This window comes from Dunckerocampus dactyliophorus, chromosome 12 (genome assembly GCF_027744805.1).
Source record: "Dunckerocampus dactyliophorus isolate RoL2022-P2 chromosome 12, RoL_Ddac_1.1, whole genome shotgun sequence".
In the NCBI taxonomy this organism is placed as follows: domain Eukaryota; kingdom Metazoa; phylum Chordata; class Actinopteri; order Syngnathiformes; family Syngnathidae; genus Dunckerocampus; species Dunckerocampus dactyliophorus.
The window spans coordinates 29,800,577-29,814,919 of record NC_072830.1 but is presented as its reverse complement, the minus strand read 5'-3'; the positions used below and the strand labels follow the sequence as shown (position 1 = coordinate 29,814,919).

General features: G+C 43.2%; 1 protein-coding gene across 2 annotated transcripts in view; it reads left to right on the top strand.

The window, feature by feature from the left end:
• The window catches only part of frem2b (FRAS1 related extracellular matrix 2b), a 76,283-nt gene that overhangs the window by 45,926 nt on the left and 16,014 nt on the right, over positions 1–14,343 (top strand). For both annotated transcript variants that reach the window (XM_054793235.1, XM_054793236.1), the window contains exons 5-7: positions 291–416; positions 937–1,188; positions 13,731–13,880. In XM_054793235.1, coding sequence (XP_054649210.1) covers positions 291–416; positions 937–1,188; positions 13,731–13,880 — 528 coding nt within the window. The remainder of the gene's footprint in view (positions 1–290; positions 417–936; positions 1,189–13,730; positions 13,881–14,343) is intronic.

Here is a 14,343-nt window from a genome sequence, read left to right as displayed (position 1 = left end):
CCTTTCTGTAGTAGCAGTGTAGTCTGTACAGGCTGTGAACCATACTCTCACATATAATTAAACAGTCATATTGTCATTTCATTTACTTGTTTTTGTGTCGATAAGACTTTTTTGTAAAAAACAAATGTTTTATTTCAATACCAAAAGTTAATGTCAGCATTGTGCTTTCATAAAGTTAGTTAGTCAGGAGCAGGTTTGGGCAGATTTCATTCAATTTCATCCCCTCAAGGAATGTGAAGTGATTAAGCAGTGGTTCCATAACGTTCTATTGGATTTTCCGCCCTTTTCAGAGTCGGCCGTGTTCATCCCATCGGCTACATACAACATCGAGGAGGACGTTGGCGAGCTGATGGTGCCCGTGAGGCGAAGCGGAGACGTCAGTCAGGAGCTCATGGTCGTCTGCTTCACCCAGCAAGGTGAAATAATGTTGTGAGGTTTACACGGCAAAGGGCGCACATTTCCCACTTGGAGGTATTGCGAGGGCTGGCAGGCACTCTAATTTCAAAGAGTAATGTGTGCCAGAGTTGAGAAATATAAAAAAAAACATAAGGTGGCATCACTAGAATATTATGGTACACATGAGGAATATTTCAAAAATCCAGATACATAAAATGAAATAAGATCCAATATGGAATGTGAGTAGATTTAAATGTATAACATCGATGTGACTGCGTTAACAAAACTAGATTTCATCGGAAAATGACAGATTTCCACATGGAAAATAATGGAAATACAATTAGTCTGTTCCAGGGTCAAACTGCCACCATCCTTAAACCTTATGAGCTGTAATAAACTGTACAGGAAATGTTTTTAATTACATTATAGCATTATTAACTGTAGCACAAGTGCAAAACAGGAATTGTATAGCTTAAGCAAAGTTCCCTGTGCAAATAATCATTATTTTCCTGTTGCCGATGTCCTCCACCCCCTCCACAGTGTCAGCCACAGGCACCGTGCCCACCACCGTGCTGTCCTACTCAGACTACATCTCCCGCCCGGAGGACCACCGCAGCATCCTGCGCTTCGACAAGGGCGAGGTAGAGAAGCCCTGCCGAGTGGTGATCATCGACGACTCCTTGTACGAGGACGAGGAAAGCTTCAACGTCACCCTCAGCATGCCCATGGGGGGCCGCCTGGGAGTGCAGTTCCCCAGCGCCAGAATCACCATCGTGCCCGACATGGACGACAGTAAGACAGCATGACATATTTTTGCAGATGATAGTTGGGGTATCTAAGGGCAAACGGCTTTTTTTGCATTATTTCTGCATCTACTGGTTGAAAGAAGGAGTGTTTCGAGTAGAAGTAGCTGAGAGTTTTGCAACGTATCCAGCCGCCTCTTTGTTCCCATCCAGGTGAAGGTGTGGGACTGAAAAAGAAAAAGAACACAACAACCCATTTTAAACCCTCTAATCGTGTTGATGATGCAAAACGAAAGTCACCATTCCGTCATTAGGTGGAAGCTGTGGTCGTCAGTAACTTGAGCCTATCCACGTACGTTTGGCGCAGATCTCGGTCGTGCAACAACAGGTTTCAGACTGTGTAACAGGTTCCCATGTAAGTCAGGCTTCTCCTGGATTTGTTTGACCTACTTAAATAAGGAGGAGGCTACGTGAGGGGAATGGCGCGCTGTGGAACCTGACTGACTGAGCGTGAGCGAACGCAGGGTCTTATGTGCTCGCTGCTCCTGCCTGTGAACTCTTGAAGCTTCTTGGTGACAGTGCTTCTCCACCTCACTTCTGCTGGATCAGTCTGACTTGTGATGTGGTGGAAGTTAACAGACTTCATTTATCTCGCCATTATTTCTAGTTTGATTTGGTTCCCTTGTTTTTATTGCACTTCCAACAGTACTGCAGCGATTATTAAATAGTCGAAAAAGTAATCAACTGCTGTAATCCACAAGATGATATGAAGAACAATGGCTTCCATGCCAAATAGTGAGCCCCTCTGTAGCTCTTCTGGCTGTAGCTTTGCCTGCCAAATAGCAAGCTATTGACAGTAATGACTTTTCAGCAGTTTATAATGTCATTATTAACCAATTTATGAACAATTTTAAAGTGCGTACAAGTAAGCCTGTCACGATAATCGATAAATCTATTCATCAAACGATAAACGCCCTGGATAAATTGACACGTGCGTGTATGCGTGTGTTTCATCTGCTCGTCTCTCTGCCACACAGGCTGGATGACACGCTGCATCTGTCTGTGAGCATTGCTTCTTTCGAGGAATGAACACATTGTGGGCCCTCATCTCATTCAGCCTCTTTGTGGAGGCGGGGCTACGAGTGAGTGGATACGGAGGGTTTAGCAGTGAGCTTCGGGAGGAAGCATATGCTAACATTAAGAAGGAACAGAAGCGATGGTTTTTGAGGCAAATGCCACAGCCAACAGCCACAATGTGGGAACATGGGTGAACCCATGAACTCAGACAACCGACAAGGACAGTTTTCTCAACTGGGGAAAAAAAAACTACCGATGTAGGCGCCTCGAGCAGCGGAGACTTTGTCCCGAAAGTAACGCTTACGGAGGCATTTGGTCGGCAAATATGTGCAAAAAAAATACATCGCACACTATACTGGAGTACCATCTCGTGGTTCAGATGTGCAGTACCCCTCTCGTGACAAAAATGGTCTAAAAAATATTTAACGATAAAATCGATTATCGACGATAATTTGTGGCCCAATTATCAACCAGCAACATGTGTTATCGTGACTGGCCTACGTACAAGGGTGTTCTTACTGTAAACAGGTGCCATTGCTCTAAATGTAATATACAAACTTAACTTACATTAAGAAACTTCACATGATTACACTTGCAGTAGGAAGAAGCAGAGCTCATTTAATCCTACGTCTTCTCCATATCTCAGCAATTACTGATAGTTTGCTCACTTGCTTACCATTTTCTAATTGGGAGAGAAGCGAATATGGAACGTATACTACGAGTCAAACGTTTGGACACACTCTCTCAATTTCCTCCATAGCACGAGGAAGTGTGTCCTAACTTTAGACTGGTAGCGCAAACTTAACAAAAATGCAACACTTTTGTTTTTGTGCCCATCTTTCACCCGCTGAACTCAAAGATGTAAAACTTGATTTATGTACACAAAAGGCCTGTCTCTCTCAAATATTGTTCACAAATCTGTCTAAATCTGTCTTAGTGAGAATTTATAATTCATAATTCATCGACCTCGCACGTGTAGCTTATGAAGATGCTGATTAGGCAGCATGATTATTGAACAGGTGTGCCTTAGGTTGGCCACAATAAAAGGCCACTCCAAAACGGGTTGTTTAACTGTATTGGGGGAGATCCGGCGGGGTCCGAAAACCAGTACGCTGATCCAGAGCATCCCAAACATGCTAAATGGGCGACATGTCCAGTGAGTATGCTGGCAAGGAATTGTGTACAGATCTGTACAACACGGGCTGTGCATTATCATGCTGCACCATAGAGCTGGGAGATATCTTGACATTTTTTTTGATATTTTTCTTGATATAAACAAATATAATGTTCATATCGATATAGATTGCACTGGCACTGGAAGTCATACTCATCACTCTACATTGGTGTGAGCGCCACTCAGCAGGGCTCCTGTTCCGCCCCTCCTGCCTCCTCTTTCGTGCACGGAGGGGGGCGGGGCAGGAGCCCTGCTTAGTCTTCAACAAACAGGAAGCGACAGCGTCTGCGGTGGAAGAACTGGTCAGAAAGGAAAAAGCAGTGGCTCTGTAACTTTGAGGTACTTTGGATTTAGAGCATCTGATGTCATAAAAAAGTGGCTGTCAAGTGCGGAAGCGCAACAAATCTTTTTCACCACCTTCAAACTTGGCTCTTGGCACATACGAGGAATGTGTGTTGAGCTGAAGCAGCCTCGGCTGCACAACTCCTTAAAACCCTTCCACGACACAAAGCTGACTGCTTGCTTCTTTTTCCTATTGCGTTCCCCATGAAAGGAAAAGTACGAAGTGGTGTGCTATTACCAAAGTGGTGTCCTATCACACTGCTAAAGATACTGTATGGTCCCTGGTGCAATCGTGGGAAAGAAACGGCTTTAAAAACCTGCTGAAAACAACAGACTTGCGATGTCGCAATTATTCGTATTTTGTTCTTTTGTGCTTTTGTTGTTCGCTGAGGATTTGAGCATAGCCAAAGGGTGAATATTGTATTTTACTTTTCCAAAAAGAGAATGGCCTACTTTATTTTAGCGGCCATTTTTAGATATGATTTTTTTTTGTATATCTTGCTTGAAGCTTTAAAATAAAAATAAAAACATCGTCATGTTCCGTATTTTTTATCGTAAAACAATTTGACACTCATATTTGGCTTTGTCTAAACTCACTTTGTGGAAAAAGTATGGGGATATATATCGTATATCGATATCCAACCTAAATATTTCAGAATGTGAGCTTTGGCCCCCCCGCAACATAAGGTGATGGTCGTGGATGAATGACATGACAATAACAAAGGGAAAAAAACTGTTGATTTTGAATAACGTCCAATCCAAGGGTAGTTTCCTTCATTTAGGACCCGAGCATGTTTATCTAGTCAAGCCTACTTCTACATTACAGGCTTCCTTTCAGCATGTGAGTGCCAATGAGCTGTACCAGTCAATCCCTATTGATTTTTCTTGAAATTCCCAAGCAGTCAAACACTTTCTGCATTAGCGAAATCTACCATCAGAGAGTTACACATACTGCTTACCTTGAAGGCAACATGCACCGTAGCTTATTGTTGCTGCGTGCATTGGACGGCAGACAGTAGAGGTGTCATTTTGAAAGAGGACAGAGGGAGACGGTCCATAATAGGATTAATTGCACTCACACTGACAAGCTGCACTAACATTTCTGTTTGTTCCTGCTGGATGTGCAATCATGTGTTCATGGCCCCCCGGCTGTGCGTCTGTGTGTAGAAATATATCGTATATGCGTATGTGTGTGTGGAGTGACAGCGGCAATCATCTGCTGCGTAGCGCTTGTCAGCAAGTCACCAAACTCCCCTTCCTTCCTGCACAAACAAGCCCTGTGTGTGTATTTTGTTGGGGTCCATGTATTTGGTGTCGTCTGCCGCTGAGTTATGATGGTGTTTTAATGGTAAGCTTGAATGTTGCACCAGGAGGCATTCATTGCTTTCTACTGCCTCTTCCTTGTCAGAGCGCACACCACTGATTGCAGAAACAGATGCTCGCCAGAATGTGGTTGGACAAATACAGACAAATGTGACTTTCCTCTTTCTTTTTCTCGTTTTTGTTGTCCTTGGGAGATGTTTCCAGCGATGGTGTCTGCTATAAAATGTACAAATGGGTACAAAATGCTGCCTAAAAAAAGCGCCTCTCGTGACAGTACCTCTAAAGGCACAATTGTGTGCTTTTGTTAGCTGACAGTGTGGCTCTACAGCTGCACTCAAAGAAATTAAAAGCCACAGGGCACTAATGTACAGTATTCACTTTCTTACTGGGCACAAGCTCGAAGTCTTGACTCCGTGCGTACCAACAGTGCAACAAAGAGCAGCAAGAAGATGGACACAATATTTGCTTTTTGCTAATGCAAGCATTGGAGTGGAACGGCAGGGCAAGAATGTTGTCAACTTTTGCACCCAATGAGCAAAGTTTTCTTTCCAACCCCGGTATTTATCCCCCGCTAACTAGCACACCTTCGCCCACAGAGGGGAGGGTAATTAAAATCTGATTTGTTGGCATTCAAGCGAGCACACTCTCTTTACGTGGCTCAGGAACCAAGATTTCTAGCTGGGAAAGAGACAGGGAGAGAATTTTGCTAGCGTGAAAGATGGCACATTTGTTTCTCCAGGAACCCAGCTGCCAAATGAGCAAAAACCCACTGATGCAGGGATTCTGTCAGTCCAATATAATTGTCATCTGGCCCAGATTGTTTAGTTGACATCTGATTTGCAACATTGAGTGCACAAAACAAACTCGGGATGATTGCATTGGGATTGTCACAACTAATATACAGTAGGCTACTTCCTTGGCCACAGCATGAGCTAAACCTGCACACGATAATCCAAGGGCGTACAAAGTGTGGGCGTTTGCAGCCAGCAGCTCCTTTTTTAACGGCCTGAAACATATTCTCCAAATAAAATTAAGATTAGGACCACACTGACAAAACTCGAGAAAATAGTCCATGAACAAAAAAGTTGTAATGCTGCAAGATATCAAACCACTGTTCAGATTTGATGGAAATATGCTCACACTTCAACTGCAGTCCTCTTTGTAGATGCAAAAATCAGTTTTACAAATGGTATCATTAGTGAAAGTCATGTCCCGTTTCATCCCACATTGGCATGGTTTTCGCATGTTTAATAAAATGTGAAGAATACCAAAGTGGCCCCTGCATTTTTCTCTGGGAAAACACCATTTTGGATACCGCTGCTAAAATGTGTGCCTGTTATGGCCAAGGAGTGTATGACATGTCTATGATAAGTACGTGTATTCCAACCCTGTTTGCTTATTTTATGCAGTACGGACTGCACGGGTTTTGGTAGGATGGGGATTAAAGGAGCCCCTCAGATCGTTATTTCTCTCTCAGGGTAATCCAGACATTCGATCCAAGAAGGCACAAGGACACTCTGAAATGGAGATGTGAGCTCGGCAAGAAAGTGTAGAGGTCAAAGAGGTAGAGGGAAACTCTACAAATTCTACCTTGAAAACATGAAGGGACTGCAGTCGATTGCGCTCCAGACAGCAAGTGAGGGCACAAAAGGACAAAGAATATAAGTGATGACTGATGAGTATCTTATCAACTACACACGTACGTCATTAAAATCAGCTGGCGAGCTACTGGTTGGAGACCCCCGACGTAGATTTATTGCTTCCGTTTTCCATTTTCACTTTGTTTAGGACAATATGAACCATTTAGTGAGGTGAAGAAGTGACTGTATGACAGAGCCTTGCATTTATACTGTATAGATTCAAATAAGAAGTCCTTAGCTTGCTAAAAATGTGGCCCCCAGACCGTGTTGCACCTTAGCTAAATAGCCCTGCTTTTACTATGTCACAGACTTGAAATAGTGTTGACCTAAGACTTTTGCACCGTAGTATAAAACATACATACAGTAGAAGTTGGAATTGTATTAAAAAAAATAAATAAAGATGTCATTTTATGAGGAAAAAGTCAAACTATTTGGAGACGAAAGACTTAACCTTCGTCTTGCGTTAGTTTTCTGGTATCATCTCTTATGTTCACGGGTCGGTTTTGAGCCATGTATTAAGTCAGGTATAGAATACACTAAAAACAGTACGTTACCATCCAGTTTGTTTCTCATCTCTTGGTTCCCTTGTTAGGCTTGCTCATCCGTGAAAATGTTGGTTTTAATACTTGTCAGCTTACCCCTCGATTTCAGTTTTGAACTCCAAGAGAATCATATGAATAAATAAAAGGTTGTTTTGCTACCTGACTATTACTGAGGGGTTTACGCATCTCGTAAAGAAATTTGCTGAATTTATTTTTTCATTTGAATATGAATCACTAAAGTAACATCTATGTTGTTCGACCCATACATATTAACGTCAAGAAAAGGCAAATAAGTTATTTTTTTCAGCAACAGAACTTAAAAAAAATTAGAAAATCCTCATCAATGTCTTTCCACATGTCGCCATAGACTTTTTTTTCCTTCAGCGTTCGTCAAAGCAATGATGATTCTTTTCAGTGACAGCGGCAAAGAAGCAACTCAAAACACGTCTTGAAGTCACTGACTCTGGTCACAACAAACCTTTTTATTCCAGAGGTCATTTCGATAACATTTGCAGCAGCTGCCCTGCCCTGCCTCTACATCATGAGGTTCTGAGCTCCAAAAGATCTTGCCATTTTGGGCTTCAATCTTTCAGCAGGAGCAGCTTTAACACCAGCAACCTCCTCATCAGATGTGTCTGTGTCTTCTCCTCCTCCTCAGAAACCTGCTCATCTGAAGCACGAGGCTGGTCCGTGTCCTCTCCCTCATTGCCACCAAATGTGGTCCAGAGCTTGGCTCACTGTACTTCTTCTCATTCTTTCCATGATGCTAATTGTAAATGTGAAATATGCTAGCCAACGGCCAATCAAATGAGTCAGTTCACCTCACATGTGTGGACATGCCTGTCTGTGGTTGAGTTTTTCTGCTGGTACCCTGGAAAACCCAGCAAAATGAGAATTCCATAAATTCTAATAATTATATTCGTATAGTGATTATAACCGGGTCGGAACTGACCCTAACAATACAATGGTCATAATTTCAACCAGAGCATTTTAAAATTTAGTAAAAAGATTTTTTTGGTTTTGTTTTGTTGAAATAGAGTTGACTGACCAAGTCCAAAAGCCTTGATGCAATTAACACATTGTATGTGATTTTTTTATGCATTTAACATTTAGAGCGGCTCGGTGCCGAACCTAACACAAGACGAAGGTTTGTTTTTTTTTAGAAAATATAAGTGTAATTTAATGAGAATAAAGCCAAAAAAGGAGTAAAAGAAAAAAAGTGTGAGTTTAAAAGGACCAAAATAGGGCAATATACTGTAAGTGTCACACTTGTCATGAATGTAGCTGTTACTCCATGGTTACAGCGTGGATATAAAACCATAAAACCCTGTTGGAGGTTTTAAAAGCGGTCTTTGTAGGCAGCATAGGTGTGTCCCATTACATGCAGTAATGAGCTGTTTCTTTTTATCTGTTTTTATAGCTTTAGAACGCACAGAAAACAGAAAGATGTGTGTTCATGTCGCTCATAAGGATTTTGGATGATGGGAAAAATTCCAAAAAGGTTTTCCTTTAATAACAATATAGGAATGTTAAAGCTGTATGCTTTTTTTAAAAGAAAGGTTTTTAGTCTTTTTGTTGTTTTTTTTAGAGCATCCACTGTCTGTGTGGCCCCAAAGTAGGAACAGATGGGGGGAGTGGCTTCAAAGGCCCTGTCACCCTTTGAAATTCACACAACATTACAAATAAACGTGACCACTCCACCGTGACAACCCCTTTCTTTCACAAATTACAATCAATTTGACTTTTTCCACAATTGTTAGCGCTACTGTGCATGCTTGACTCTCAGTTCACAGCTCCCAAATAAACACCAGCGTTGCTAATATTGACACTTGAGCACCTTGGAAAGCTCAGCTGTCACCTCGCTGCCATGAAGTCCGTACATCTCCTGCAGAAATGTACAAGCACCTCGTTTGTTCTGCAGCGGCACGGATGGACGGCTCTCTTTGGAATAAGTGTTATTTTCCACGGCGCAGACACACCATCTGTACTCAAACATCCTTCGAGTTTCTCTGTGGAAGACCTGCCCTTTCTTGCTGAGGTAATTACTGTTTGATATTGCCTCTGCATCCGGGAGTGTGTTTAGCTGCTGTCAGAACACTCGTACAACAGGACGAGACTCGTGTAATTTATCATCCGGTCGGCAGTAAATTCTGCTGCAGTTCTGAAGGTATGATTAGGAGCTGTCTTCAAGATGTGTGCAGGAGGTTCTGGATGGAGGAAAAAAAATCACAATGGCAGGGAAGCGAGGACAGAAACACTGTTATTATTGCTCACCTGGATTCCCCGCCATTCTGATATGAACAGGTGTCCGAAACACTTAACGGTGCTCAGGCGAGAGATAGCTTTAAAAGTACAAGTGCCTCATTGTGGTGGCGTTTCAAAGCGAGGTTAGTGGAGCACAGAGTGGGCAGAGGAGCTTCTGCTGCCGGGGTTCAATTGAATCTCACTATTAGAGAAGCCACTTAGCGCTGTGGGGGTGTCACGCAAAGTTCAAGTGGATTCAAGCAGGCCGGTCGCTACTCCACCCCCCCAACTCTCAGGGACGAGTGTGCTCCGCTCTGCTTTGGTTAATGTTGCAGCAGGAGAGAGATCTGCTGTGACGATGTTATTTCTGGTGCGTTAGCTTCATGAATCAGCGGCCGGTAAACACATGAAGGGTGGTCTGATTTCACTCACTAACCCAAATATTAGAAACAGCTCGCAGTACGATGCGATGCACATTGGGTTATCAGAGCTATTGCTATCAACTAGCATTAAATAAAGGAAGTAAACATACATTATGAAGCAGTATCATGTAGGGAGCAAGCAATGCCCTGGGATTAATTGCACTGATGAGGCGGAGAGCGTTGATAGCAGTTAATACAATTCTTATCTCTGCGTTAGTCCGTAGTCCATTAGCTAGCAGGATTACGCAAAATAACTTTCACATACATTTTCAAAACATTTCAGCGTTATAGTCTGCTTGAATCAGGCCCGAGCTTGCTGCCAGTGTTGACCCACTTTTAGCACTGCACATTCAGTGTTTTGCATGCATTCATTTGTTTGTGGAGACCCGCCACAGATACATTTGGACCGCCACAGATACATCTGGCGCTAGGCCTGTCACGACATTTTGACGCCTAGATAAATTGACATGTGCGACATGTACGTATGCCTGTTCCATTTCCTCGTCTCCCTGCAGCACACAGGCTGGATGACAAGAGGGTTCACTCTGCTTGTGTCTGAGTGTATTGGTTGGATAGTCAAATTAAGGGAAAGAGTGAGCTTCCTGTCAGCTATTCAGCGTCTTTGTCACAGTACTTAGTACGTAGTGATAGCTAGCAGTTAGCAAGCAAACGCTAATATGAATGCCACATTTCCAGTGTGGATGTGCTGTGGGGCATTCGTCCTGCCGGTTGGTGTTTGCTGGGGCGTTTGATGAACGAAGTGAATGTATAGTTCCGGGCGGCGCGAGTTTGCGATGCCCAGGGTATGTGAAGCGGTGCTCTAGCAGGCATCTTCGGTGCCTCACACAGATCCAAATGTGACATGACACAGTGGTCATTGAATGATAAATAATGATAATGATAAATGATACTATGGTAAATAAATAATGATCATTATTCTCTGACAATTTTAGTGAATGTTTTGAGTAAAATGTGTCCCCATTGAAAGTATTCAATAATGTGGCCGTGATCGTGGAATTTCCAGCAGGTTTCAGAACCAACAAATGTGTTTGCTATGCCAGCACTCTTTGTCTGAAGTCTTGAGTCTTCTTACACTCAAGATGTTCATTCATTCATTGTATCTGTCAAATGAAATAGATTGTTATTGTTGAAATGACATTTGATTTGGTAAACACTAAACACACTTTAGACTTGACTTGACCTGTCTTGTCGTGACTTGAGACTTAACTTGGATTTACTTGTGAATTGACTTGAGACTTGCAGAAGACTGACTTGCTCCCACGTCTACAGTATATGCTAGCATGTGTTCCGAAGCATTTGCAGCGCAAACCAAAAGAGGGCACAACAAAGTGATGTCCAAAAATGAGGACACCCCATCACTGTATTGTTAAACTATCAGCTCTCAATTAAAACTGTGCGTTATGTCTGTGAAGGCCCTCTTTTTGGTATCTGCCTTGTTCTGTATCGTGCAGTTCCTCACAAACAAGGAAAATAATGTGCTTTTTGCATAATTGCCATACCTCGCAGGTGGGGTCTAAATGTGGATTCTCTGCGCTCACATTCAGGTAACTTTAGACACTCGCTGCCGCTCCAGTTTACCTTTCAGTTAATGAGTCGTAGCTCTTTGAAGATCTCCCGTCTTTTGTGCCGATGAGCCCACAGTGGAGCTCCCGGCTGCCAACCTCAGCCTTGCGATAGATGATCTGATTGCTACCGGTGTCGGAGACCGGATGTAGGCAGCCAAACCCATCTTTGTTTGCTTTCTCTGAGTGGTGGGGGTGGGGGGGTTGCATTCTGGCACCTGTCAGGCTCTCGTTGCGGCTCATTGTCCTGCCAAGCTCCGGGAAAGACGAAATCACAATTCTTTTTGTCCTTTTGCATGTGCTTTGGGACAACACAGATGGTGGACGTTAAAGCCATATTCACATGTTTTACCATTCATTCAAGCTGATTCATCCACTTTGCTTAAATGTGTTGTATATTGTTTGGAATTATGTTCTACATTGTTCCATTTTTGGAAGCGAACGGCAGATTCACGAAAATGACATTTATAGTTCATGACGCGACAAAGCAGCTCGCAGCTCAGGCACATTTTCGTAAGTGACGTCGTCGGTGTGACACCTCTCAGCTAAAGCAGAGCACGCAAACGCTTCTCCAGGTAGATCGTCAACTTGGTTCAGCATGTTTTTCATCAAAATAGTAGACAGCGAAATTCTAAGCAACTTTGGGCTGTAAAGTCGATGCAAATTCCCGAGTTGCCTGTTGTTTTGGCCTTGTTTTCAGAGAGCTCGGCGCTTGTGTCTCTCGCGAGACCTGGCAACACTGACGCGTATCTAACGTAGCATCATTATCATTAAGTAGATAGATAGATAGATGTATAGATAGATAGATAGGTAGATAGATAGATAGATAGATAGATAGATAGATAGATAGATAGATAGATAGATAGATGGATGGATGGATGGATGGATGGATGGATGGATGGATGGATGGATGGATGGATGGATGGATGGATGGATGGATGGATGGATGGATGGATGGATGGATGGATGGATGGATGGATAGATAGATAGATAGATAGATAGATAGATAGATAGATAGATAGATAGATAGATAGATAGATAGATAGATAGAGTGTGTGTGTGTGTGTGTGTGTGTGTGTGTACAAGTACGTATTATTATGATATAAGTGTGCAGTAAGCGTATCAAATGAAACAAACCGTAGGCTGGGGGTATGTGTGTCAGTGTTGCCAGGTTTTGCGAGAGAAACTTTTGCAAGCGACTTTACAAAAAGAGAAGCCCGAAGTTCTAACAAGCAGACCTGGCAACACTGATGTGTGGGTGTGTGAGTCTACATTATGTCTTATTTATTCTTAGAAGTCATATTTTTCAGGCCAAAGCACTAAGACCCATCAGCTGTGTGTGTACTATTTTGGGTGTTCAGGTGACTATAGGGCTGGTATTCCAAGTCAAGAGGGCTCCAATAATGTTAAAAACTGTATTTAGAAGGTCTTCTACTGTATGCTCTAACTATGAAGAGGTTAAATTTATAAATATCACGGTCGGGTCTGGACCCAGAAGGTCAACCAGGATTGCCTTTCATAAGGCCGCCGTCCCGCCTCTCTTCGGCCCCTGATGCTACCTCGGAGAATTCCTGGGTCAACTTCAACGCCACGTTCCACCGTCAGGGGGTGTCAACTAGTCTGCATTTTCCACTTTTATGGCAGTCGAACCAAGCAGGCGTATTTCTATTTCCGTATAGCCTTCAAAATCACACGTGTCATCTTTTTAAACGACATGCTAAGAATGTGTTTTACAGCACAATATTCATTTCAAAATATTGGCCGTGTGTTTTGTATTTACTCAGGTTTTATCCTATTTTTAAGTTGTTTTGTAATGTTTTATTTATCTCTGGCATGCAGCACTTTGTTGTGAAGTATGGTATGGGTGGCTATTTCTTCTAGCTGTCCACGACCCACTTAGAATGGGTCCGCAACCCACTTATGGGTCTCAGCCCACCAGTAGCTAGCTAGCCACAGCTCCTTAACCAAAGATGTTGTTTTATGTACTGGTATTTATATGTGTACAGATGTAAATCCCCCTAAACATCGCTCCAGGAAGCTGGTTACGTGCTACAATTACAGTGTGGGCTACCTGCATGTGTTTCAGTCCCTCGGTTTCTTCAGTAATCATTGTTATTCTCGCACAGTATGTTGCAATTACTGCTGGATCCAGCAACATCAGCCTCTCATATCCTGTTGTTGGGCCGCTAAGAGAAGATTATGGACTAGATTGCACATCCTCACTTTGCGGTTCGTTCTCTGCAGCCCCCATCTTCTACTTCGGCAACACCAACTACCACGTGGACGAGAGCGACGGCTTTGTGGAGGTGCAGGTGTGGAGGACGGGAACTGATCTCTCCAAAGCGGGAACCGTCACGGTGCGCTCCCGAAAGACCAACCCGGTCTCGGCGGAAGGTACGTGTCTTCGCAAGCAACCTGGTCGCTGACAGCTTAGGAGAGTTAGCACTAAGAGAAATGTAAACTAGCAGAAAACAACAGGATCAAGTCATCACCCTGTCGCTCTTTGTTTGTCCCCCTGAGCCTGGGAGTCTGAGGAGATTTTAATGCTGGATATGTGGAGGGGGGCTGACCTGTGGAATGTAAACATGGTTTGCGGCTAGGAAAGTCAGGCCTCGTGTTAGGCTCTTATCTGTTAGGTCTTGTGTAGGCACCCCTTTTGTGAGCGTAATGGAGGTTTGAGTGAGGATGCAGCATTTGGAATTCCTTCACTTCAAGTTTTGGTTGCTGTGCCCTCAAGCGTTCTTCATAGCCTCTATTATCTCATGCCTTCAGGCACTGATTTCCCCGTGCCTTTACCACCACCTACTCCTGCAGAGGCTCCCTTGACTGCATCTTAACCTCAAACATAACTACCAGC